This window comes from Hippoglossus hippoglossus, chromosome 14 (genome assembly GCF_009819705.1).
Source record: "Hippoglossus hippoglossus isolate fHipHip1 chromosome 14, fHipHip1.pri, whole genome shotgun sequence".
Taxonomy (NCBI): Eukaryota; Metazoa; Chordata; class Actinopteri; order Pleuronectiformes; family Pleuronectidae; genus Hippoglossus; species Hippoglossus hippoglossus.
Window position 1 is genome coordinate 7,816,620 of NC_047164.1, and position 27,901 is coordinate 7,844,520.

The 27,901-nt window shown below is 43.4% G+C and overlaps 1 protein-coding gene across 4 annotated transcripts; it reads left to right on the plus strand.

Moving 5' to 3' along the window:
- Positions 1-311: 311 nt before the first annotated feature.
- On the plus strand, positions 312-27,587 carry gabra1 (gamma-aminobutyric acid type A receptor subunit alpha1). Of its 4 annotated transcripts, XM_034606417.1 has the most exons (11): positions 1,069-1,347; positions 2,059-2,066; positions 2,977-3,079; positions 7,120-7,232; positions 8,324-8,391; positions 10,049-10,269; positions 11,235-11,317; positions 12,509-12,652; positions 13,471-13,623; positions 24,761-24,963; positions 25,614-27,587. In XM_034606417.1, the coding sequence occupies exons 3-11, from the start codon at positions 3,000-3,002 to the stop codon at positions 25,932-25,934; spliced, it is 1,386 nt and encodes a 461-aa protein (XP_034462308.1). In that variant the 5' UTR covers positions 1,069-1,347; positions 2,059-2,066; positions 2,977-2,999; the 3' UTR covers positions 25,935-27,587. The 4 variants fall into 4 exon arrangements, with proteins under 4 accessions (XP_034462307.1, XP_034462308.1, XP_034462311.1 ...); XM_034606416.1 differs by lacking the exons at positions 1,069-1,347; positions 2,059-2,066 and adding an exon at positions 312-521; XM_034606420.1 differs by lacking the exon at positions 2,059-2,066 and having other exon boundaries at positions 1,069-1,431.
- Positions 27,588-27,901: the final 314 nt, after the last annotated feature.

Consider the following 27,901-nt stretch of genomic DNA (forward strand, 5'->3'; position numbering starts at 1 on the left):
TGCTCTCATGAAAATAAACCCCCACTCAGAACTGAAAAGCGAGAAAAAAAAAAGAAGATATGAGTTGCTCCTCTGTCAAAAAGCATATTCCCCAAATCAGCAGCATGGGTTTATAAAGGGGGGCTCATACCGTGAATTATTACACTGATGTGATATAAAACTGCCCATAAGAATGCCCTTGTTCCCCTCCAATGCCTCCCGCTGTAGTCCTTTGGTGATGAAAATGTCCTCTGATTTGTAGTTTAACTTGAAATACGCAGATGACTACAAAAATATACGCCGGGTATCATCAGCCCGGGTTTTTTTTTTTTCTCTCTCCCTTGCAGATGCACGCAGCTCAGCGCTCCGCGGCGTCTCTGAGCTCAGTCTGGAGTGGCGCGGCTGTAGCAGCACGATATTGGGCTGTAAACAGAGACACTGTGCTGTCGTCTCAATGCGAAACGTGGGCTTTTGAGGAGACGGCGAGAGGACGCGAGGAGGATTTTATTGCGGAGAGAGGCTCGTCTCTTCATTGCAAGCTGGTGAGGGAACACGATTTTCTTAAAAAATCATTTTTTTGGAGGTGTCTTTTCCGTGCGCGTATTCCGAACCGTGCAGCGTCCATTAATGGTTGTTTTATTTCTGGGCTTCGTCGTAAGTACTTACTGTCCGTTTTATGACTCTTGTCCATGAGATGCCCTGTAGCTGCTTTGGGTCGCTAGACGGTCTTTTGATAAATGTCATTTTTCATCTCCTTGGAAATCATCACGTAGGAGTCAGGGAGTGACAAAGCGCAACGCGGGGGAAAACAAGGGATCCCAGTTGCAAATGTAAGAGGATTTTTATTTAGCAGCCACCGAAAAGAGATTAGGGCGACAGCAGTGGAAGTTAAATTGTGCTGCATATAAAATGGGCGGGCTAGTCTTTATATTAGGTTGGTACAGCCTATTCTATAATAAGATGCTCTGCGCCTGGACACAGCCTGTGCGCCATGCGCTTTAATCACTGGCACGGTGGATGAACTAAAACGTATATTTTTTTTTTGGGGGGGGGGGGGGGGGGGGGGGGGGACATAGAGACCTCGGCTCAGATGCGTTATAGTTTAGCACAACATCTTTCTGTGTGTGTATGTGTTGCTGACAGACTGAGAGAGTTCAACTCACTACAGCAGCACCAATGAACAGTGAGAGAGACCTGCGCATATCGTCAGCAGCCGCTTCTCCAGCCTCGAGCTAAAATTCGTCAGATCTGAGATCACAGAGGTTGTTTTTTTTTCCTCCCCTCATTCAGTCCGGCTAAGAAAAAAAAAAAGATATTCACAAAAAGTTTGAGGATATAGGGGAGGCGGACGCCGAATACATCGCGACTGTAAGAGACATTTCTCTCGGTTTGCATCGCCTGAGAAGGAGACGGAGGAGAGAGGGGAGCCACACTCGGATTTGGGAAGGGATGGTTCGTGTTTTGCTGGACGCCGCTAGAATCGAAGACGAGTTTTATTATGGGGAAAGACAATGTGGTGGGGGTGGGGGGGTGGGGGAGGTGGGGGGTGTTCTCCGTCGAAAATGATGATCGTTTAAGGGTCTATTTTATGGCGACCGAGAGCAGATGACGAGTCTGATGCGTTTCAACGGGAGGCAGCCCTGGTTTCAGCACCGCGGACAGCGCTCCGAATGAATCAGCGCGCATTTGCTTAATTACTCCGCCACGCACGAACTGGATCGCCGTGCGTGTGTTTTAGAAGCAGCCCTTGCGGGGACGCCAGTCGCACGCTGAATTTCCTACCCGGCTTCAAAATGTGCCTGTGCTCCGTGTGTTGTCGCTGTGTCGAGGCGGATATTTCCTCTGAATAACTTAGAAAGTGAGCTTGTGCGGGATTTTCTCCTCCATTCGTTAATCTGCATCATCCACCACCACCCCCCCCCCCCCTCCCCTCCCCTCCCCTCCCTCCCACCTCCTGCTTCATCAAATCCTTGGCAACGGAAGGATTTATTTTTTATTTTTCATTTTAAACAGAGCATTGTTTGCCCCCACCATCACCACCACCACCACCACCACCACCAACCAACCAACCACGACTCCCATCCGCTCACAGTGCACCTTGGAACATCACAAGCAAGTATAGCAGGCGTATCGCGTTCTCTGTGGGCTTTGATTCAAAGGCACAATTCGATGGTCGCTCGTGGAATATACGGCTTTTGCGCGTTTGCATAAGTAAGTAATTGGTCCTCGCGTGGACACATCGATGATCCTGTTCGGAAACGTGCATGCGAGCGTTGTGTGTTTTTGCGCAGACTGTATTGCTTACATACTTTATGACCCGGCTGACATCATAGCTCGATGATTAAGAAGCAAGCGAATGCTGTGATTTTGATATTTGATATTGCGGTGCCCGTGTTTTCACATTGCAGGGTTTTAGAGGGGAGGCTGTGCACAGGTGCTACGAGCTCACCACAGGATGTATGTGGTCGATGATGTGACGCCTTGTTATTCCTTCTTAATTATTATGCGCTACAGCTACTGCCACCACATATGCCTGTGCATTGAGTGACAGTTATGAAAGTCGTATTTGCGCTGGCTCCCTTTCTGGTCTTTGAAATATTGAGAGGCTTCTTTTTTTTTTTCTCAAAATGCGGTGTATAGGGTGTTAATAGGTATATGTCAAATCTGTGAAGGGTGCGTGTGTCAGTTGGCATGTGACGGCCCAACGCATGTGGCAAGGCCGTTTAGTTTGCTTCATGTGCTGTCAGTGAATCTGTGAGAAATGTTAACAAGCTGGACCAAAAAACATCACATGGAGCATCTCTATAGAAACAAGGTCTCCCTCAGAGACTGCACCCCCCCCCTCCCTCCACCCCACACGTTAGCCCGTAGTGTTGTTTTAGCAAATCTACATCCCACTGACACTTGATGGCATGTTGGGTTAATGGTGGACCACTGGCTCATGTGACACGGGGATGACGTTCTGAAGTGATTCTCTCTCTCTTTGACCTCCAGCAGTGAAAGGTCCTCATACTGCAACCATGGGTGGACGGAGCAGGACGGCCTTTCTGTGTCTGTGGGCTTGCTTGCTTGTGGCCAACAGAGTGCTGAGTGGGAAAAGGTAAGAAAACTCATTTTTTCACAAATGCAATGTGTGTCGTATGTTGGATTATTGGACGAGGTTAAAGAAACGAAAGCCACATAATCTGCACACATCATGCCCACTGTCCATCTGACTCAGTGTGGAGCTTCAAGCAGAGTTTTAAGGGGAATGCTCTGCATGCTTATTATTGCAGGTCTAAGTATTGTTTATGTGATCAAGACTGGGACACGGTGATTACACAAGCAGCAGTGACACATGGGGGACAGACTGTGAAGACCACACTGCATTGGGCAAATATTAAATGCAGTTTGTTGAAGTGGACAGTGATCTTTTCATGCTGGTCTCGGTGTGCGACAAATGTTCAATTGGCCGAAACATTTTTCCGTTGAACAGTCAGTCAGGCAGTCGGTCAGCCATGGAAGCAAGCAGGGGCACAACAGCCTGGGTGATGTTCTGACATCTCGCCTATTGCTTGGTTTGTTGGGCTACACTCTTACAGAGCAGATTTTATGTGGTTTTAACTGGGGCATCCCCACAGGACACCTCCAGGACTATAATTGCATGAGTTAATAAGAAGTGAGAGGAGATGAGGAGCCAAAATAGCCACTATCCACAATACCACCACAGATGTATTTGGTTCACTAGCCTTGTGGGACAACATCTCTCAGTCTTCAGTCCAGGGCTGTGTAAAGTAGATGATGTGTGTTGCACCGAGATATTTGGCACAAATACGAGCACACGTATTTGACATTTGCTGCGGGGATGGTGGAGTCAATGAACAGAAAAAAACTCTCAATGTCAACACTGAGGTGTCAGATGTCACCTCACCAGAAGCAGACAAACAGAGGAGGGAGATGAGTGATTGGATATGAAATGACAGCAATAAGATCCAGTGTCATGCGACTTCAACTGCATTAATTCCCACATGATTCAAATGCTGGGCAGCCGTTCTTACCCCGAAACATCATAATGTGACTCCACTCCTTGGATGAATTCATTTTACACTGAAAACTGCAGGCAATTGAAATACACACAATAACAGGTCAAGCAGCACCAAAAGGTGAATCCTTCAGCTGCACGCAACTGCATTAGATCATTTGAGCTCTCGTCCCACGGTGGTTCTGCTGGAGAATCCTGGAGAAACTGAGGGGATCGGCCTTTTCTGCACGGTTGAATAATTCAGTGGAACTGTCACACGCAGTTGATTTCAGTGGTGATGTCTTGAGATGGTCCTGCTTGCTTCTCTCTCTCTGTGACAACAGCTACGCCACAAAATACACACACCCATACAGTACACAGTGCACGTTTCCGCTTACTCGCCCTGAGCACACTCAGACCGCAGATGGAATGTGTCCTATTTTTAATATATGATGCACTGCACTGTGTCATTATAGCACAATGATTTGATCTAATTAATTAATCACAACCGCGGCCTGGGTTTGGGATGTACTGAGTGGCAAATGGAGGGTCTGATGTGCGGCAGCATGAGCACATCAGAGAAAATGTAAAAGTAGTGATTACTTCACTGAGGAACTGTCACTGCAAACTGCAAAGCAATTATCACCCAAAGATTTACTGTATAATCCAGTTCCCCTTTTGAAGTCAAATACAGAATCACACGCACACACGCGCACACACACGCACACACACATACACACACCTTGAGGGGGGGGGGGGGGGGGGGGGGGGGGGGGGATTTCAATGAAACACAGTAATCAGGAAGACCTCTGCTACAGTAGGTTGCCCATGAAAGAAATTGCCTTATAATTAGATATCCGAGTGACAAGAGAGACCGACAAACACAGAGAGAGAGAGAGAGAGAGAGAGAGAGAGAGGCCGTTCGGCAGAGTGTGTGTGTGTGTGTGTGTGAACGGCACTGTTGCTGTTCAGATGACCTGTAGATGGGGGTGGTGTACAGGGTTTTATGAGGATGTGGCCCCTGGCTGATAAATGTGTGTTCTTCCTCACAGAACATTTTTCCTCTCCATTTTCTGTTCTTTTCTCCATGGCATGTAACCCCAGCAGCCCCCCCACCACCCACATTTCCTGTAAAAATGTCAAGTTTAAAAGGAAAAAAAAAAAAGTGCTCAATTCATCCAATCTGACGCATCAGTATATTCAATGAAACTGAATAATTGCAAGGACACAACTGCTGTGTGATAGATTCTTTTCAACATGTGTCACTGTTACTTCCGATATTTACTCATGGCTTGTAAGGACAGATTATTTTTTAATTATCGGCCAATTTGAAAGAGGTACGGAACGTCCTTGCACGTTTCCTGTGTTGGTGGAAAGAAGTTGACTGTAACCCTTGGAGCTCACCCAAAAGCTGTTTCATTGTCCCGCTCTGATTTGGCAAATTGCAATTGCCTAAATTAATGTTCAAAGTATAAACATTAAAATGGGAGGAAAAAGGGAAGTTGTGTTTTTATTTTTCTGCCTCAGCTGACGACGCAGGGATGCAATTTATGCTTCTTGTGTCTGTGCTTGTGCAGATTCATTATTGTTTTGAATGTGAGTTTTCCAAAGCCTCCAAAACTAAATTGCTCATCACCGTTTCTACAGTTTCAGAGCTGGCGTACGGTTTTTCAGATATTTGTTTGGTTTAAAATTGGCAGATAGAGGGAGGCTTGCGTATTAAACGAAATTGGAGGCAGACAGATGTGCTTTAACCCTTTTTTACAAATCCATGCGTGACGTGGATGGAGGATCTGTATTTAGAAAGCAAAATGTTTAGCGGCTCCCATTCGACACTAAGATCTGCCTCAACCCGACAGTTCAGAATGTGAGCTGCATCTCTGGAAAAACGCAAAATCCCCAGTCAGTATCCTCCCATTTTCTCAACCTCACTTTTCCACCTCCCTTCATCTCTCCATCTCCACATTTCCCCCCCTTCAAGGTCTTTTGAGCCATTCTCGCGTGTTTCTCCAGACGCCACTCCACCTCCTACTTTCCCCTCACTCTCGTTCCAGGTCCATGCTAAGATAATCTTGATGACCTCTCCCTCTCCTTGGAGCCATTCAGCTGCCGAGCTTGTTTCCAAACACTTGCTGTTTATTTAGCATGCAATCAAACCGAGCGCTATTGGCTATTAAAAAAAAAAGAGGGAGAGGATGATTGCTTAGCGGCGTATGTTGCATTGTTAAGACTTCCACGGGGGTATTATCAGCATTATCACACATGCAAACAAATGTGATACAGGCTTGAATATGCCCACAGAGCCCTGAGCCTACAGAACATGCAATCACTGATTCAAGTATGCAAACACACACGTGTACATGCATACTCTCTGACCATTCCTTTCACTGTTTGCCTTTATGAAACACAATGTAATTACGGGCTGTATATTCCTGATTATAAGAGTGTTGGAATATTTATGCGCGGAGATGCTGCAAACTCTGCTCTCACAATTCAGCATTGCTCCGAGCATTTTGTTTCATGTTGTTCAAACAGCACATTCAGCAAGGCCTTTGTGGTCTAAAAGACCATATTAAGGCATAAATAATGTATTATGATTTCTCTATTCTCTCTCTCTGCGAGATTGTTTCTATATGTGGGCGTGTGTGAGTGCGCAGGGTTACGTGTTCTCTGCAACCCAGTGATGAAAATAACTTAAACACTTGGTATTATAAAAAAATAATGGGTTTTTCTCCAGGGATAATACAGGATAACTGGGCGTCATGGGATTTTTTGTCCCCTTTCCAGTCCAACTCAGAACAATCACTTGTTTAGTAATCTCATATCAATATGATGTAAAGCCTCATTGTCACACACTGTGAATTCTAAACTGGCAACAATAATGAAGTGCGTCAGCGTCGCACAGGATTTGACAGTTTTCTTGTCCATTTTCTTTTTCTTGATGTGATTCATGATACATTCGGTTCTGCCCATGTGCTTTGACGAAGAGGTCTCGCCATCTACGTGCTGGAGTTTCTCTGATTGTTCATTGTCTGATGATTCATTTGTCTGAGTTCGTTCTCAGTCTTTTGGCAGTTGTGACTGTGGTTTTTTTTCGACTCTATACTGTGACTTTAAATTTTTCTTCTTTGCTTTGCCAGCTCTGGGCAGAACGGCATGACAGATGAACAGAAAGATAACACTACAGTGTTCACCAAGATCTTAGACAGCCTTCTGGATGGCTATGACAATCGCCTCAGGCCAGGACTAGGAGGTCAGTAAACCCAAGTCATTGAATGTATTTTTTCTCTCATGGTGACTGTTTGAATTTTCTTGCAAATGTATAAAAATCATGCAAAATACAAGTGACTTACTGTCTACATGAGCACACAATCATGACTAAATCTGACGAAGGTGAGTTTGGTTTCAGTGTCGGAATTTTCATCTGCTGCCTTTGGGAAACAGTGAACTGTTATAAAACCTGTATAGTTGTACTATAAATGTAATTTTATCGTGTGGGCACCAATTTCCTGTCGTCAACCGTCCACTGTTGGTGTGCGAAAACAAAATGGCTGGGAGTGTATGAGCAGAATCCAAAAACGGAGAGAAACAGATAGAAGAGACAGAACCAGCGAGTAAAAAAGAGAAAAGAGGGAGAGATAATGTGAGAATTGGGGTGTGAAGGACACTGAGGATCGCACAGTGTGATGCAGCAGGCATCAAACAGACAGCTGAATAAAGCCAGGCCTGCTAGAAGTTCAGCAGCCAAGGGGAAGAAATTATGGATTATGATGGGTATCATTCATAAATCATGCTGTCACATTTTAGTCTCAGAATCACACGGAATGAGCCCTCACTCTCTCACACACACACACACACACACACACACACACACACACACACACACACACACACACACACACACACACACACACACACACACACACACACACACACACACACACACACACGTTCACTGCCTCACTCTGCTCATTCCAAATGAATCCCCAGTGGATGCATTTTTAGCTATCAGTGCCATGGGAACACAGTGACATATTTTCAGAAATGCTGCAATTCTCAAATGTATTAAGAGATTGAACCACTGTCCGGGTAATGGAGCTGACACTGAAACCAATACCAACAGAAATGGTTATCGACATCCAAAATTGACATTTTTATGACGCTGTATTTTCTACAATATGTGTGTGTGTGTGTGTGTGGTAACGCTGAATATTTATATTTTTGTATTTCATATAAACTGAATAAATCAGATGCAATAGCCAGGTGGTCTTGCATTAACAGGTAGTTAGGGGCTAATGAATGCCACTGATAGCAACTCACTCTGGCAATTTCCTGCTTCAACAGAGCGTGTAACCGAAGTCAAGACTGACATTTTCGTGACTAGCATTGGGCCAGTTTCGGACCACGACATGGTAAGACTCTTTTTCGTCTCTGTAAATGTCAGCCCCCCCCCCCCCCCCCCCCGTGGAGGTCTCAAAGCTGTAAAATATTTATTAATTAAATTCATGCCATTAAATCCCGATGTGTTAATAGAACTGCCACATGTGTGAAATGTATTTGCTGGTGCATGCTTTGTTATCCCTCTCTATATAAATGCCACCCCCCTATATGTGCATGTGCATACTGTTTGCTTGTTTCTGAATACTATAAAATATTTCTTAGTTGGGTTTGTATAAGGAGTATTAATTTTTCAGAGCAATCTACGTACTGAATTGTCTCTCCTGGAAAATTTGCAGCTAGGAAAGATAAAGATACTTAATGCATCACACCACTTGACTCATGATTTCCTTGGTTTTCATCAATATGCTACATAAAAAAACCCCGCTGTGGGCTGTTCAGACACGAGCATCCGATCTTCGCCCCGTGCACCGGAAACCAATTAAACTCGTCCAAATGTCTCACTGCCTCTCTTTTACCACTTGGGAGGTAAAAAAAGACTCCTGTTATATGCACGTGAAGTGTGTGTACTCTACTTGACATAATCTCGGTTAATTGCACTGGCTGACATGCGAGCCAGGACTATGTTGCTGCCGCGCCGAAGCCAGAAGGAAAAGCTGAAGAACATTTCCTCCATCTCCAGCCTCTCCCTATCCTACTCCATTACCTTGAAGCTCTGTTTCAGTTCACGCTAATTATCTTACGCGGGTCGAGAGGAAAAGTGAGGGGAAGAGAACAGAGTCATTTTTACTGGCTTCCTTTACTCTGTCGGGCAGTCATGTGGAACCATTAAAATCTGCTCTCAGCTACAGTCATAAGCTGCCTTCAAAACGAGACGTCCGCCTAATTTTATATCCAGGGCTTCCCTTTTGTGTCAAGTGTAATTTAGATTACCAGGCAAAGAGGTTTCTCCAAATATAAATGCGAACAATGGTCATTTTTTGGAACTTGAAGGCCAATACGACCAAGTTTTATTGCATTGAAATGACCAAGCCATCCATCCTGTATATTATCTATGCTGCTTTTCCTTTGATGGTTGCTCTAAATTGACACCTACTGTCAATTTAGAGTTTCCAATTCACCTTACTCATTTAACACAATTCTGATTGTCTCTGGACTGTGGGAGGAAGTGTTAGAACCAAGAGAAAACACTTCTCCTACACCGTCACAGGGAGAACATGCAAACCCCCCCAACAGAGAGACCCCATGCCGCCCCCGACCACAGCACAACAATGTAAATGATCAAATGGAATCCAATAAAATAGGGATGCTATCACACTGTTGTCTAAAAATGGAGGCGTTATTTTAGTAAAGAGAACCAGCTAGAGAAGCCTTCCACCTCTGTGCACTTAGAGCCTCCCTGCTAAAAAAAAAACCTTTAACACGAAGAGACAGCTACCAGCAGGAAAAACAGGCCAAAAATAGCACAAGATAGTAAGAAGTGACACGAGAGGAAAAAAATGGAAAATGTGCGAACACAAAAAGGGTAAAATGAAATAAAATAAGGTTGGATTACTCAGCCACTTACCAGATAACAGCAAAAAAAAAACGTAGGTGTCTTGTTATCTCTTTTTTTTGTCAACGTCTTTATTGACTTCCCGTTTCTCTCCGCTTCTCACCGTCCACCTGTAGGAGTACACCATTGATGTCTTCTTCAGACAGAGCTGGAAGGACGAAAGATTAAAGTTCACGGGCCCCATGGCCGTGCTGCGTCTCAACAACCTGATGGCCAGCAAGATCTGGACCCCCGATACCTTCTTCCACAATGGCAAGAAGTCCGTGGCCCACAACATGACCATGCCAAACAAGCTGCTGCGAATCACAGAGGAGGGCACGCTGCTGTACACCATGAGGTAGGCTGCCGTGTTCCATGTTGTGGAGCGAGCCAGAGGATTTGTATTTTAATATCAGCGCACATCCTTCCCTGTAAATGAATGAGTGCTGAGGGTGTATATATATATTATCTGAACAGCAGGGAGAGTGATTAATGTAATATTGGGAATAAACAGAAAATAATTTATGGAAACGTGGCTGATGATGTTGACAGTGATTTCAGCTCAAAGGCTCAATAATCATATTTCTTATATAACGTTTCATCTTTACTGTTCTTCAGAGATCATGGTCAGCCATGTGCACGTCTTGTGTATCGCACACTTTACATTTTCATTACATTTAATTTGTCAGCGTAGTGTTCACCAGGAAAAATAAAACTGTTTTATCCAGTCCTGATTAATCACGCTGGGGATGATATCTGACGCTCGCGAGCAGGATAATAAGGTGAACGAGCAGCTGAGTCGCGTTTAGAATCACACGTCGCACCACAGAGGAGGTAAAATAAAACCTTTAATCACAATACAAACCCTGATGCACACCGCAGAGTGATGCTGATGCGAGATGTCAAAGGTACGGACGGTAAAACGTTTGTTTTTTGCATGTTTATAGCAGGGGGGGGGGTGGGCGGGGGGGGGGGGGGGGGGGGGGGGGGGGGGGCGACTGAGCCCACGTGGCTGTCACAGATGAGCGAGATGAGAGATGGATGGGAGATTAGTGTGTCACGGGTGGCCTGACACGCTGTTTTTCACCAAGCTGTCAGGAAATAAAAAAAAGCCACAGCTCAGAGAACTGGAGCTGTTTTCTCTCTGTTTCGAATAAAGAAGATGCAGTTTGACTGTATTTGGTCGGGGGGGGGGGGGGGGGGGGAGTACATCGCATTTTCTTTCCTTTTGCCTTTGCCACAAGCTCTGTAGTCCTTCTCCTTGCTGATATTGTTTTTTTTTTTTTTCTAATTCACTGTCCATGTCTGTGTGAATCTCTCTAGGCTTACAGTCAGGGCAGAGTGTCCCATGCACCTGGAGGACTTCCCGATGGATGCCCATGCTTGTCCACTGAAGTTTGGCAGCTGTAAGTGGCCTCTATAGTCATACACAACCCGGCATACACCCGGGTAAACGCTCATGATCTCACGGCACAGCCACACACACACACACACACACACACACACACACACACACACACACACACACACATACGCCTCTCTGACAAGCTGTCACTTCCTTATCTGACGGGAAGCATGACCCCAGCACCAGTCCTGGATAAGGGATGACAGTGTGGTAACAGCTGTTCTCCCAGAGGGACCGTCCTTCCAAGGCCCCTCTGGTCCCCCCCCATTCAACCCTGCCAGGCCCTGTAAGACCCTGCAAGACCCCGGCAGGCGTGTAGCACACAGACCTGTGTTTATCCAAGGCAGCCCTCTCCCATATATTTCCAGAGCATCGCACCAGCTGCTCACCGCTGACAGCTACCCCCTAACCCTGCAACATCCACAACAAGAAATGGAGTGATGGAGGGCGGAGACGAGAATAGAGAACGAGAGGAGGAACTGGGGAGGTAGAAAGCTGGAGAGCAGGAACAGAAAAGTTAATGTCCCAGTGCCGTCCTGCAGACAGCTGCACAGCGTGAGTGAGCGGACCGGGCTTCAACCTCCTTTAAATTGAACTCACTCCCTAAATATTTCAGTGATGAGCTCTCTCTCCCTTATGCTGCAGTCTGCAGTCGAGCCATCCTTTCCTCTGCAGTGGTCCGGCCACACCGCAGCTCTGACAGGTTGGGTGGCCGGAGGGAGCGGAAGACTGACTTGGCTGTTTGGAGGTCATGTTGTCCTGTGGGGAGGTTGTTTGTTTGTTTTCCTACGAGCTGATTGAATGACGCGATGTGACATGACATCGCGTCACATCACAAAATCAGAAAGTGTTTGACAAGAAACACAAACACACGAGTTTAGATAAGGAAACGAGATGAGATAAACAGAGATGAGACACGGGAGCAAGGTGAGGGACGGGAATAATGTGCTTAAACAGCAAATGAGACAAGACAGGGAGCGCGGGGATGAGAGAAGATTCGACAAGATGAGAGACAAAATGAGATGAGGGAAGACAAAACCAGAGGAGTTTAGTGGGAGACCTGATTTCTGATGTGCCTTTCTTTCTCCACCTGGCATCCCTAGACGCTCCAAAAATATAAACCTGCGAGGCAACACATGACACGAGGCAACCGGAAACAAAATCATTTCTCAACGTTTTTCTCTCTGTTCAGACGCCTACACTCGAGCAGAGGTGGTGTACGTGTGGACCAGAGGAGCTGCCCAGTCTGTGGTGGTGGCAGAGGACGGGTCCAGGTTAAACCAGTACGATCTGATGGGACAGAGTGTGGACTCTGGTGTGGTGCAGTCCAGCACGGGTAGGTTACCATAACCCTTTTTAATTGAATTTCAACATTTATGACATTGTGTTTACGCTGCATTACTGAATCAAGTCAGCTAAGAGTCTTTTTCAATGGTCACAAAAAAAAAAAATCCTAGGGTCAATGATCTCTGCACAAATGAATGATCTGAAACTGCAAAGTTTGTAAACGCTGCATCAGGTCATCTGACATTGCTTTGTTGCAACACTGATGCGGAGCTATGTCCCAGATTCATAATTTCCCCACTGGCCATTACATCTTTTTTACACCTCCTCCTCTATTTGGTCCATTGATACTGGAAAAAAATTGTGACGGCATAAAATGGGTGACCTGTTTGCAGAGAGCAATGCGTTAAACAGCCCTATCCCCCCCAATTCACGCTTTGCTTTATTATTACCAAGCTCCCAAGACGCTGTATCTTCCAAGTGTCATTGAATAAGCCTTGTTGATGTGTGAGTGCATCTATTTTCATTGATACGTTTACAAATGTGTCTCTGGAAAAGCTCAAAACCAGCATATTGTTATATCCAGATGAAAACCCCCAGTGCTGTTCCTGGGAGTGTTGTAGTCTCTCTGCGACCGCGCCTGTATACACTGATGAAATGGATCATGCCAGGGTATCGAGTTTGTTGAACAAACGACGCCCACAACTGTGCCGATAAATCTCAACTACAATACAACTGAATGCCGCAACACAACAAACAATTTAGAAAAACAATACACTGCGGGGACAGGTATATGGATATATATTGTGACGGTAAGAAAGGTTTGTCTGTGCATTGGTCCTGACTCTCTGTCTTGTCTGCTGTCCGCAGGAGAATACGTCGTGATGACAACCCACTTCCACCTGAAGAGGAAAATTGGTTACTTTGTGATCCAAACATATCTGCCCTGCATCATGACTGTCATCCTCTCCCAAGTGTCGTTCTGGCTCAACAGAGAGTCCGTCCCTGCCAGGACTGTCTTTGGTGAGTCGTCGGCTCGCTTCGCTTTCATACATCTGAAGGGTAACGAAAGGGAACTCATCACCAGAAGGTTTCAGATCTGTTCTGGGAAAAATCAATGTGGAATATACAGTACGCACATTTGGCAGTATATTATAAACGCCTAGCTAAAAATAATGCAGTCTGTTGCTATAGTACTACAATAAATCCGACCTGCGTGAAGGTTATAACGTTCAGCTATTTATTGAAATTGTTTTAGGGAGGTGTTGATTCAACCGTACATCATTTTAGATTATCTAGTTTGTGCTGCTGTCAAACTTTTATTGCAATATACAGAGAGGTGTTTCTGTTCTGTAGCCTACCCTTATTGATATAAATGGGGTGGACAAAATAACTGGAACACCCTTTGCAACACACTGCAGCCTCCACAATGATCTTACAGTTCAATCAACATCACTCTAAAGCTGCTCCAGTAAAAACTTATTAGAGTTTAGAATTATAACCTTCATAAAGGGAGGATCTGTTTCAGGACTGTTGTATTTTACTGTATTATAGTTAGGTGTACCTAATAAACTGTCAACTGATGAGGACACATTAGACATGTCATAGAATGTTGAGTTATTAATCTTCATTTAAAGCATAATAAGTGGGATATAGTTGAAATATGACTATTATTATTATTTAAAACCAAGTATCACTGGTTTGCATTCTAAGAAGATTGCATCAATTTCTTTTATCAGCAGAAGACACTGTTACATATTCACTGCATACATAGAGATAGTATCTTGGTTATAACATGGTGTCCTCAGACTGTATTTGGATTTTAGATCCAAAGACAAATGACTGTATCACACATTTTGAATGTCAAAATGAAATACTGGTGACGCTTGACGTTGGATTCAATAGAAGAAACTGTGAGATACACAGCTTCTCCACATACATTGGAATACGAGTTGTGTGCAGCTTTATATTGTTTATGCTGTGTGTCGCTGCTACAGTGTGAACAATACATTTGCATCTGTTAGCAAAGACTTGTTTGTGAGGAGGAGGCTGCCTCTGGAAAAGAAAAACAGGCCGGGGCCCTGTTGTCTGTTCCCTGATGATACGACAGAATATTGATTGAGTTTGACGACTTGATGAGTGACAATCAAGGAAAAGCAAAGAGTGTGATCACTGAAGAATGAATCGCTAAGAATGAATCTCTGATATGGACAAAAAGCATAGATTTGAAAGAATATCCCAACATTTTGGAAAATACTTGTATTTGCTTTAGTAGATCTGAGTAGATGAGCACCAGTGACTGACCAAGCACAGCATTATGGACAAGAGGAGGTGATCTATATCCTGGCTCAGACAACAGCTCAAAGATACCAACACCTCTAAATTGTACTGATTAACACGTTGTGTCTCAAAGACAAAATTACAAAAAGGACAAGATGCTGTAAGATTTCTTACTAAGCTTTGCCGGGGCACGGTGACTTCACGGTGTCACTGCTGGTTGCCTGGCAACCACACAGTGATGACAGAGGAGAATCAGCCTTCTCATCCAAGTCTCTGGAAATAATCTAATAAGAGTTGTGGCCCAAATTTCAAACTGTTGCCTCAAAGGATATTACATTTTAGAAGGAAACGGATTGACACATTCTTACCGCACGGTATTTTTTGATTCTGTTCTTACTCTGCACCAATGAGGGGAACGCAAGCTCTAATCAATCGTGGCGCTGGCTGCAGCAGAATTTCAAGCACAAGACTCACTGTGAATTTAGATGTACGTGCTCTGAATGCGTGTCAACAAGTGTGTGTGTTTGTGCCCTCCTGCGTGTGCGATGAATTTGTCACTGTGGGTCTATTTATGCATTTGTGTGTGTGTGTGTGCGCGCACAGCGATTGGCCTATGTGTGTGTTGTGTGTGTGTGCTTGGGCATGAGTGTTCGTATGTATCTGTGTGTGTCCGTGTGGCTGTGTACGTGGTGTGTATCTGTCTGTCTGTCACACTGAGGTCTTACATAATACTGCCCAAAAGGAAAGCTTTTGCTAGTCTGCAGCATGCTCTGTAGCAGCAAAGCACAGCAGCAGGCAGAATGTCCTTGAGTTACCTCACCATACACTCTTTCTTCTTTTCTCTCTGTCGCTCTCGCTCTCTCTCTCTCTCTCTCTCTCTCTCTCTCTCTCTCTCTCTCTCTCTATCTCTCTCTCGCTCTCTAGCGCTCTCCCTCTTTCTTCCTGCTCTTCTCATGTATGTCAGTGTCTCCCCTGGCCCACAACATCCAGAGCTTTCCCGAAAACGTTATACAGGCACTAGATTTTGCGGCTCTGCGGCATGCAGCATTTTTATTTTTTTAATATATGCTTCCTGCAATGTTTTGGTGTCGTTTTTAGTGTTTATTTGTGAGTGTTTTAATCTGTGTGTGTGTGTGTGTGCGCCACAGCTTGCTACCTGCGGTGCTCATCACGTGTCGAGGGGAAATGAGGATGGCCTAGATTAGGTTCAAACAACTATCTAGGGCATGTGTGTGTCCCTCATGCTATCACTGCTGGTTCTGCTTCACGAGATTACAAGTGTGCGCGCACACACACACACACACACACACACACACACACACACACACACAGTTGAATAACCACATGTACATGCTTTCATGAAGACACTGCACCGCTGCAACTTCCAGGTGCACTAGGTAGGTCATTCACGTGATTAATATGCATCATCTGAGACGGCAGATGAATGAGCCTGTTCCTCAAAGAGGTTACAATGTCAATACCGATTTAAATGAATCGTTTAAAAGACACAGCAGGCAATCCGGATCTTTAATCGCCATCTTAATCCTTAAACTATCATCTGTGTCAAAGATTTATGTGGCATATAAAGCAAGTGTACATGTGTCTCGCACCATTAGGATGGCAGGGTACACTGAGCTGTCTCGTCACAGAGGCTCATGCATTGCCTATGTGCAGTATGTCTTCATGTTACAGACCGTCTTGATGAATCATATTCAAAAGTCAACTTAAATAACAAGCGACCAGGAAGCATTCTGTGTCAACACAGAAATATTGCGCCGCGTGTTCATGTTGGATGGAGGTTAATGTTTACTGTGGTCCCACTTCTTGAAATGATTGTTGTGTATGAAGGGGAAATGTTTCCCAGCCACCTCTGCCTCCATTTGTCTTGTTGTGACGTTGCCCCTGCTGCATTTACTGATTATTTTTGAGAGCGGCGCTTGTAAATGGCGCTTTGAACATTCAATGACTACGACATGAGGCAGAGAGATGTCAGAAATGTGAAACAGGCGGCTAACGGCTTGGCAGGAACGGTTTCCCGACGCTGATCGACACAAATAACACCTGATGTAGCGTCGGGCCCCCTTTCAGAAAGGCACATCATCATATACATGATAGCAAATGTAATGATTTTCTGAATAATGTCTGACACAGTCACATTCCCAGCACAGAACAAGTCTAAGTTTAATTTAGTTGCATTCACATTGGGGTTTACCATAACACAAGGTTAAATACACACAGAGATAAATAATAAATCACATACTGTTTATTACGGGTACTGTTATAAATATATCGCTTAATTATTACCTCTTATGCACAGAGAAAATACAATTGGTTCAATACACCACAGAACCAAAATGATAAGCAGATCAGCACTGCCTCCATATGAATTCCATTAATTACATCTACATGGATGATTGAATGGATATTCAGACAAAATGCTTCTCATACGACGTGTGGGCAAATGGGAATTTAATAAGAGTCCCAACTTAATGTCTTGTCATCCAGTGCTTTTGCTCTGTTGGAAATTATTAGGTAAGCAAACGCTTTTTGATAAATGATGAAATTAATGAGAATTTTTATTATGGAGGATTCGCTGTGAGGAATGGGGACAAGCATTACCCCGTGCCCATGATGGTCATTAATTAAATCTTCAAAGGGAAAATAAGTTTTAAAATCCATCACTGATGAAAAAACCCTCTTCTCCCTTCATAACACCATTTTTCATTTCACCACTGTCCTCCAATAACACAACTCCATCTTGCCTTCACGTTGCAAAATAATGTGCAAGGGCTGTGGCACCCTGCGATGCCAAAAATTAATCAAGAGCAGCTCCACAAAGACACTAAGTGATAAAGACTCATTATGAGAACAAATATGTGGAGGAAACCAACGATGTTACATATATTCCATACCCGCAGAATAAAGGACAGACTGCAGGGGAACAAACAAAAACCTACGAGGAAAATTGCACCTGAAAGAAAATATGTCTCTTTTATATAATATATATTTACCACAGGAGCAATGACTAAACTCCACACATGCACTGTAATCACTCCTCCAGCAGACACGTATTCACAGCTTGGTTTCTCCTTGTTTTCATTTCAGCACAACACAATATCAGTGCATCACATAGTGCACCGCTACTAATAATAAACAGGCAGCCACTGTGATATTATACTGTTTGTATTGTCTTATTGCTACAGATGTGATCAGGTTTACATTCTCAACACAGATGTTCGATGCTGACAGAGACCCTCCCCCCCCCTGCCAACATGCACAAACAAAGCATCGAGAACACAGTTTAAATTACATTATGTGACTATGAAGCACAGCCTCTGCACTAAATCTTCTCCTCAAGCCTGCCCTGTAGATGAATAGGCAATTTGAAAACACAGCAGTGGGTAGAGTTATCTTATTTATCATTGTGCCGATTAAAAGGCTGATTAGTTCATGGCTAGTTCGGTGTACTGGAAAACTGTTGGCAATTTTTTTATTTGCAGTCCAAATGAAAAGCGAAAAGGAAACAGCCACTGATGGCGCTGATATGAAGCTCGGTTCTCCTCCCCTCCCCCCCCCCCCCCCCCCCCCCCCCCCCCCCCCCCCCCCCCCCCCCCCCCCCCCCCCCCCCCCCCCCCCCCCCCCCCCCCCCCCCCCCCCCCCCCCCCCCCCCCCCCCCGCTCTCCATTCCCCCGACTCCCCCTCTCCGTCTCTAAGCTGTCAGGGACAAGATTGCCTCCTTCTCCCCACTTTGAGAGCGATTGACTGGGTATTTATTGGTTCTCCCATGATGCTGTTTAATGTACCAGCTCATTAAGGAGCGACACCCTGTGTGTGTGTCTGTGTGTGTGAGTGTCCTGGATGTGTATGTACACAAATGTGAGCGTGTGTGGTAGTCATCGGATATATATATGTTAGCTATATGTGCACATGTTGGTTGTTTGCCAGTGGGTGCGCATTAAAATTAATGATTACTCGGTGACACAGTGCTGCAATGTGTGTGTGTGTGTGTGTGTGTGTGTGTGTGTGTGTGTGTGTGTGTGTGTGTGTGTGTGCCAAGGCTGTGGCGCTGGAACACTCATTTAATTCAACTGCCAATCAAGACGTCAATTTGTTTCTTCACTTATGCAAATCAAAGGTGACGTAGCTGAAGATATTGTGCCTCTCAGTCGCCCCCCCCCTCCCTCCTGAGGCTTCAGTTATTGATAAGGCCTGCATTAATGAGTAGCCACAGCACTGCGGGGAGATGTTGACAGACGTGCAACAAAGACAGCTTCTCCCCTGGGACCAGTTGAGAGGAAAATGAAAAGTTGCTTGACAACTCCCAACCCCCCTCGCCGTGTTCATTCATCAACTGTACTTAGGATACAAGATACAACGCTGCTGCTGCACTCACTGAGGTATTAGCGTGAGATCCAGCTGATCGTCCGCATGTTCCCATAAAAGCACAAATCCTGGAAAAGAGATTTACAGGTATATGCAGGGAACCCTATAAAAATGCCACTTTTGTGCACCTGACTTTTATATTGAAGTGTTTAGTGCCAACACAACATTTTTACAATGAGAAATCGTGATAGGATAGTGTTCCACAAAATTAATACAAACAACTAAAATAGCGTAGTATTTCTTTAACGGATACGTTAAGGCGGCTCTTAGAAAATGGTTAAGGTTTAGTAAGTAGAAAGATAGTGGAGCTCAAGATGGAACATTTTAATAATCAATATTTCAGTATTTCAACCTTTCTTGAGTACCTTTTAAAGGAATTTTTTTTCCCTCCAGTGTGGCTAAGTGCATGCTCACACATTGTGGGAAATATGGATTTCTCTATAACAATGCAAGTTCTTGACCTCCCTATGTAAAGTGCTTTGGGATAATATATGTTGTGATTTGGCGCCATACAAATAAAAACTGAATTGAATTGAATTGATAGTCCTGCAGTTGTGCAGTCACCCCAGCGACTTCTAAAAGCTTTCTTACAGGCTCTGGCATTCCTTCTTCCATCTCTGCAAATGCATGGCAGGTATTATCGGTGCCATCATTGTTCAGGAGCAGTGGTGCGTGCCACATAGTTCAATTACAGCAACTTTATCACAGGGCTCCTTAGCAACCTGCCTTGATACTGGATTATAAAAAGCATATGTGGTCTTTGAATGAGCAGACGTCCCGCTCCCCCACGCACGTTTGACCTCATCCCAGATTTTAATTGTCAAGATTGATGTATTGCCGACTCAGCCAAAACATTGTCAGAGGCAAAATTCTGTCTGGAATCAGGAGGAATTGGAGCAGAGGGAGAGAAAGAGAGAGAGAGAAAGAGAGAGAAAGAGAGAGAGAGAGAGAGAGAGAGAGTGCAGACATTTTCCTGAAAGCTCACTCTTCCCCACAAAGACGTGTCTGCGGTTTGGCCGTGGTCCAGTCGCTGAGCAGTGGAGTTTGCCTGAGATCGGTCAGATTAGCTGAAGCCTGTCATTGAGGGATTGTCAATCAGAGCAATCACTGTATAATAGGAGCGATTAATTATATTAATAGCAAATTTAAAAAATGACTTTGCACCATATGCTGAAAAATTTAGTTTGACCCTAGAGGACAAACAAAGTTGAGCCCATTAATTTATTTTTTATCTATGTCTGGAGCAATTCATCTTCTGATCCACAGGCCTCTAAAGACAGTTGAGCACTAAAACTCCATCAGACTGATCAGCCTGACTGACATTACATCAGAACTCTACACGCTTCACTTTATTGTGTCAGAAACTGAAAATGTTCTTCCTGTTATTCTAGAAAAATGCATATTGGGCTGTTTTCCAACATTTAGCCGTGTAAACTGTTCCTTTGCTGAGGCTGCAGTGATGTGTCTGCCTCACCTTGTTATTTATCACCTTTAATCTACAATTTAATTTCCCCATATTTGCATTCTCGCACCATCTTTCTCCAACGATCGTTTCCTATTTTATATATGTGTATCTGAGAGTGAATCCACAAACACAGGCTAAAATCGTATTAGAAGATATGTATCGTATAAATCAAGTGTGGCTGATTGTGCACACTGAGCTAAATTGAGTGGAAGGGACTTTCCAGAATTGAGTTACTCCACTATTAATCCAGTTAGAACTTTCCAGATCAGTGACTTTGTTCATTAACAGCCCTCAAAGCCTCAAGTCTATTAGTTACAACATGTCAAATGGAGTCATTTAAACCCAGCTCTGGAGTCATGTTCTAATGAATCAACCCGCTCGTGTTCTAAATGATTCCTAAGCACAGCTGTCACTGGACGAACACACAGGGGGGGGCGACGGGAAACACAAACCTGGCTGTCCACCTGTACACACACACACATGTACGTGCAGATGATTGTAAAAGATACACACAGAAAGAAAAAAAAACCTCAGTGTGCACATGACAAAGCTTTGAAAATTTTAAAACGTTTTTTCCTTCTCTCGTGGTATTAAGACGTTGGAGGAGGTGGAAGACTTGTTTCCATGACAACAGAGCTTGTCAAACACAGTAAAGTATATATGATTCCAAGCATCTGGGCTCTTTCATAAGGACTTGTGTAATACCCAGTGGAGCTGCCTTCATCATCCCCCCACTAAAATGAACTGATTTACGGGGCAAACAAAATACAGGTTAAACACCGTAATGTGATAACTCCCCTTTCATTCACCGTCGTTTATACCTTTTCTACTGCACCTCACATGTCTCTATAAATTCTTATACATGCTTTCATCCTCCGCTGGACATATATATATAGATTTTCTAGTTGTTCCCAATAACAGCTGTCCCTTTGAATACTTCATCTTTCTTATACCTCTGTGGTCCACAAGGACAGTGGCACGGAATGTGAGCTGTCTCTTTTGTGCTCCGGCACCTGCCGAGGCCATGAGTATGCATAATTGCCGGCGAAATCACTCCACACTGGCTCGGCTCCAACGGAGACTATTCTGGCACCCGCCTCATAAAGCAGTGACACCTTGATGCTAATGTCGCACTCCAGCAGAAATCTTAACACGCTGCTGTCAAACTTAAAATGGCATCAACTTCCCCTTGTCATAGATATTGTGGGGAGCGCACATGATCAGGACAAAGAGACAATGAGAGGTATTGGAACATTTTCAGGCGGCTCCACTGTTTGGATTTCTGCCCGTGTTAAGCGCAGCGTGAGATAATTTTTTTGTTGTTGTAGGATGTAGAAAACAAATCGTCTCAGCGAACAGAACAATATTAATGTTTTGCATTTTGTTTAAAAAGCTGCGCACATTTCCTCATTTATCTCGAGCAAATTAGCTTCATGTGAACATAATTCCGAGCTGAGATAGAGGGGTATATGGAAATCTGGTATGAATACATGAGTAAGCATGACTTAATATTTCCATATCTCCTGCTGCCATGCACCCCCACAACAATGCATCAACAAACCAGTCAATGCCCTACTTAGCAGTGGGTGGGTCGCAGAACAAGGTGTGGATTCTGTGACATCACATGACAGTATTATTACAGTCACTGTAGCATAAAAATGACTTTCAGGCTTTACACCTCAGTGTCTGAATTCAACAGCGGCTACCTTTATCCTTCACGTCCTCCCTCTCCATCTGTGCACATACGCAGGAGGCTGAGCTGCGTTGAGGATATTTAATTGGAATCATAATTTATATTTTTTCATTTGTTCAAGCTGTGCTCAGTGCAGTTGTAGTATGTGTTGCTCTTAATTATTCCTCCTTCTGTCCTTTTTTCAGTTCGTTTTAACTGACTATCTAGCAGAGACCTTTTTTTTAAAGACCATGCAATGAAAATTCCAACAACAAATTATTTCAGAATAAAATATCTTTGACCTACTTTGTTCTTCCCCCGAAGACATAACGAACACCAGGAATGTATGGTCACGCACCCGGTGTACCTAATATTCAGATGCAGTGAATCCATCGGAGGTGTCTTGTTGGCTTATGGCTAATGGCCAATCATTTATCTGGCTCTGACTAATGAGAACATAATACTCATCCTTTATGCTTCATGTCACCGCACCAGAGTCAGCAATGCCAAAATCATGTGAAAAGGGAGTGGGAGGATGAGGAGTCAGTGATTCATCTCTTAACACTTCAGCAGAACAGAGGAGGAAGAGTCCGTGAATCTGAGGGGGAACGGTAACATTTGAGGACGCGTGTAATAACTTAGTATTAGCTGTGTTTGCAGTTTGGAGGTGGTGGAGACAATAACAGAAACATTACATAACTGTAAGTGAATATAATCCACTGTCTTTTGAAACTTGAATCTCTTGAAACTAGTGTTGATTCTGCTGAGCAAATATAACAGGGTCACCATGTTGCAGCTGCTGTTTGATACAAACTCTTTGTAAACAATTGAAAGCCGATGGTCTGCAAATTAGAAAAAGGCAGCTGTAGAATTAGTCATATCAAGTTAAGCAGCTTTCTCTGAGGTCTTTCAGAGGCAGGAGAGTCGGCACATGAATTGATGGTTAGTTCGCCACAAACATGACAAAACCGAGAAAGTTTGAACCAAAGAAAAGTCGTAACAATCAAGTGAATGGAAGGGAACACTGACAGAGAGGAGCGGTTGTGATAAATAGATCATAACAGCACTGACTGACAGTTGAATAAACAACTGTCTGATATAGTCATTGGAGATATTGAGCAATATTCTTCACAGAGGTAGTTTTTCATTTCAGTTGTTAGCTGTTCCCGTCAAGCCTCTTGCAGGGTGGCCTCCTTTTTTCTCATATTTGAATCAGAAGAAGATTTTCTTTAATATCAGAGTTCACTTGATTGTCTGGATCAACAGAGGATTGAAAAGTCACATTGAAAAGTTCAAAGTTGAAAAGTTTGCTCAGAATTGAGAGAAAGACACGATCATCCTTTGATGTTTAAAATAAATCGTAAGAAGTGGATTAGCAGACGTTTCTTTGGATCTTTTCAACATTACAGTGTGTGTGTGGGGCTATCATGTACATGTGTGTGTACTGTACATAAACATCTTTCTGCACACACAGCATGTGTGTGGGAGGCTCCTCTCTGCATTTTTCATAGTTCCTGTTGGAGCCAGCTGTTCTTCACCTCCCCACATGATAGCCCAGGCTGAATCGGTGGAGTGATTGCTCCTTAGGCTGATGTTATTTGGTGTGTAAACATCTGCAGTAGCCTGTTCTGTGATGAGCGCCGCATTGTTAGCTGCGCTCTGACCCAGTTCTTCTCCTTCTCTGTGCAGGGTCTTAGCTTCCAGTAGCTAATGTTGCACTTCATTTTCCAGGACGGGCATGCACTCCTTATATCAGGCATTTCGGACAAAGATTGTTTACTCTGATTTATTTTATTACGGATGCTTTGCCGCTGGTGTGGAGGTCAAATTAAGAGAGAAAGCCTATTTTTCTCTCCTGATAATCAGCAGCAGCATCTCTGAGGCAACTGCATCTCTAAGCTGCATCTGCAGAGATCTCTACCTTTCCGAGTCTATTAAAAGCACAAGCTGCAAGAGTGCTCACACAGATTAATGTGAGTGAACTGCAGGCTCATTGGATTTATTAATATATATAAAAACACTTTCCATGCACAATATGACGTCCCTATATCATGGTACCTTCCCCAATGCTGCATATAAATACTTTGAATTTACTGCCAAACGGTAGCTTATGTCAACAGTAAATTCCCTTTTATGGCACATCACTCCTCTAGAAATGTTTTTATGTCATGACATTCACGAGGCTGGACGTCTCCAGAAACCAATTTTAAAGGGGTTTCAGATATTTTTATATAATATGGAGTGTTAACATACTTCACCTATTTGATCTTCATACACTTATGATACACAGGTGAGTACCGATAGCAGCCATATGATCTTAGATTTGCTAATCATGTATCGATCTTTGTATTTCCCTGCAGGAGTGACCACTGTCCTGACCATGACCACACTCAGTATCAGTGCCAGGAACTCTCTCCCTAAAGTGGCCTATGCCACAGCTATGGATTGGTTCATCGCTGTCTGCTATGCATTCGTCTTCTCGGCCCTCATCGAGTTTGCCACAGTCAACTACTTCACCAAGAGGGGTTACGCCTGGGATGGAAAAAGTGTGGTACCAGAGAAGGTATGTGAGGCAACTCTTTTGTAATGTCTACCTACAAACACGGAGAAAAACAAACAAACAAACATACTATGGCTTGTTGCGGTTGTATGGCACGTGGCTGTGTTTCCAGGAAGTGGATGAACTCCTAATAAGACCTGACACCAGTCACAGAAAATAAATGTTAAAAATTACATGTATGGAGTCCTGTTTAAAATGTTGCACCAGGAGAGTTAGCACTTAGCTGCAGAGGGAGCAAGGCCAAGGCAGGGAACATTTAGTTGTTGTCGCAAGCTCATCTCATAGAAAATGCAATTTCAGTAGCATGACATGAACATGAATAGTTTAGTGTTCATCTTGTGCTTTCTGCTCCACTTGTCTCAATGCTACGGTTAGCAGCGCAGTACTCTCCCTACTCTCCAGCAGTTTTTTAAAAATAAATAGGGCTTAATATTATTTCTTAGATTGCTGAGGTTAATGTTTATATTTAGAAATGCAGCGGGTTCCCATTCAAGTGAATGGGATAGTGGTCTAAGACCACTGTGGACCCTATTGTATGTGGTGGTGAGGAATGAACATTTCAAATATACATGTACAGTCAAAGCTTTAACCCGAACTCTTTGTCCTTTTTTTTTTTTTTTTTCCAAATATTTCCCACACAAAAACAAAATCAGCAAAAGAAGAAGAAGGAGTCCCTCCTCAAGAAGAACAACACCACAGCCTACCCAGCTGCCACTGCTACAGCCTTCGCGCCCAATATTGCCAGGGACCCTGGATTGGCCACTATTGCCAAAAGCGCACCGCCGCCCCCAACCGAGCCCAAGGAGGAGCCAAAGCCCAAACCTCCAGAGGCCAAGAAAACCTTTAACAGTGTGAGCAAGATAGACAGGATTGCCAGAATAGCCTTCCCATTGCTCTTTGGAACCTTTAACTTGGTCTACTGGGCAACTTACTTGAATAAGAAGCCCAAACTGCAGGGAATGGATCCACAATAATCCATGTTTCATTCCTTTTAAATTATATCTGTAATTATTTCACTTTCTTTCTTATTCCTCCTTAAAAAAAAATGTTTATTTTCAGACAAACATGGTGTCCATGCTGGTTTGAATTCCCAGTCGTTGCATTGCTTCTATGTTTACCTAAATTTTGAAGATTTTGAAAAAAGAAAATAAAGGGGAAAAAAGAACGAAAACGAAACTGACTTTTGAGAGGGTGTTGTTCAGCTCTGGGACAATGCTACTAAGAAAATACTAATATAAATATATAGCCAAGAGAATGCTATTCTACAACTGCACATAACCCAAACTTGTTTTCTTTTGTTTCTGTTTCTTTCAACGTTTTTTTCAATTTTATTTAAACATGTATCACAGACACGGGAAAACATATTTGTGTATATGCATGGGCAAGGCATCGTATCGTTTACGTTAAAAATGTATTTATAATACTGATCAACATTGACTGATGGCTTAGTTTATTTGATATCAGCAGCAAAATGCTACGCTCGGTCTTTGTCAAAATATCTTCCATCCTCTGTAGATGTTTTATGAGGTTGATTATTTCATTCTTCAAAGATATGTTAGGGTTTCTGCAATAGCAATAAAACATGTCTCAGTGGACACACCATTTATTTAGGGATAAAAAAAAATACTAAAAATCCAATCATCTCTGTGCTCAGCATTGAAAATATTAATTTCCTTTCACAGCAATGTAAATATAATCAAGTGTTAGAGATGTCAATATTATGTTTAAGCTTTGCAAAATGTAACTAAAGGGTATGTTTATTGAATACATGGAAGTGAACTTTTATTTTATTTTCATTTTGTTTTTTTGTTTTTGTTTATGATACTTTCTACGAAAAGAGTATATACTGATCTAATTCACGCTTAAGTGACTGTTTCTCACCAAGTTAGCGTTTCCATTCAAAGCTGCTTTCACGATGAAGTAAAATATTGTTCAACTGTGTGTTTGTGTGTACACTGATGGCAACAACAGCAACAACAACATCACCAGTGTAAACCTGAGGTTGACTATTTATGAGTAAGAATGTAAAAAAAAAAGAAAATTCATCTCAAATTCCTGGAGTGCATTTTACATTTAGAATTAAAACACGTATTATTTACTTATTTTGTTTGGTTTTTTTGAGCTTTTAACTATTTATGACGCGGCCTCGTTTAAAAAAACGCCATTTATCGCAGAGTACAGTTAGCATCGCTTAAAGACGAGTGGGGCACACTGAGAAGGAAGTGCCTTTTTACCGATATCCCAGTTGAAGGTGTGATGGCTGTTACTTTGCATATTGATGGCGCAATCCGTATTTTCCATCCCACTGTTTCCCCCGACCGTGTCTCCCTTCAGCCGAAAGTTTAAAACATAACACTCAGAAAGTACCAGCTACACTGCCTTCAGTATCACATGGCCGTTTGGACTCATTTGTTGCCGCTTGTTGGTGAGCAACAGCGAGAGACAGGGACAGAGACAGAAAGAGACAAAGAGAGGGAGGAGACGCTGAGTCGAAGTGGCACTGTAATCTTACTTTAGCCGGCGCTGTGTTTCGCACAGAGGACTTGTCTTGTAGTTCTACGATAGTGACGAAGATGAATATATTTTTGTAGCATGATGTCAATCCCCCTTCCGAGTTAAAAAAAAAACAACAGAAACTAACGCAAATGTAAAAAGAATGCTTTCGTTTTTATATATTTTTTTGTCTTGAACATTGCTTGCTCTTTTTTTTCTTCTTTAAAACTTAGAAAAGACACACACACACACACACTTTAGAGAAACACTTCTTCTCTGATGTGGCACGTTAAGGTTTCTGAACGGCCCATTTCAAATTATGTTAATGTAGCAATATTAATGAGCAAGGGCTTTTCTTAGGAACTGAACCTGACACTCAGTCTGGGGGTGATATCCATTGTAGCTTTACATTGACCCCTCCTACTTGTAGTTTCATCAGTATGCTGTA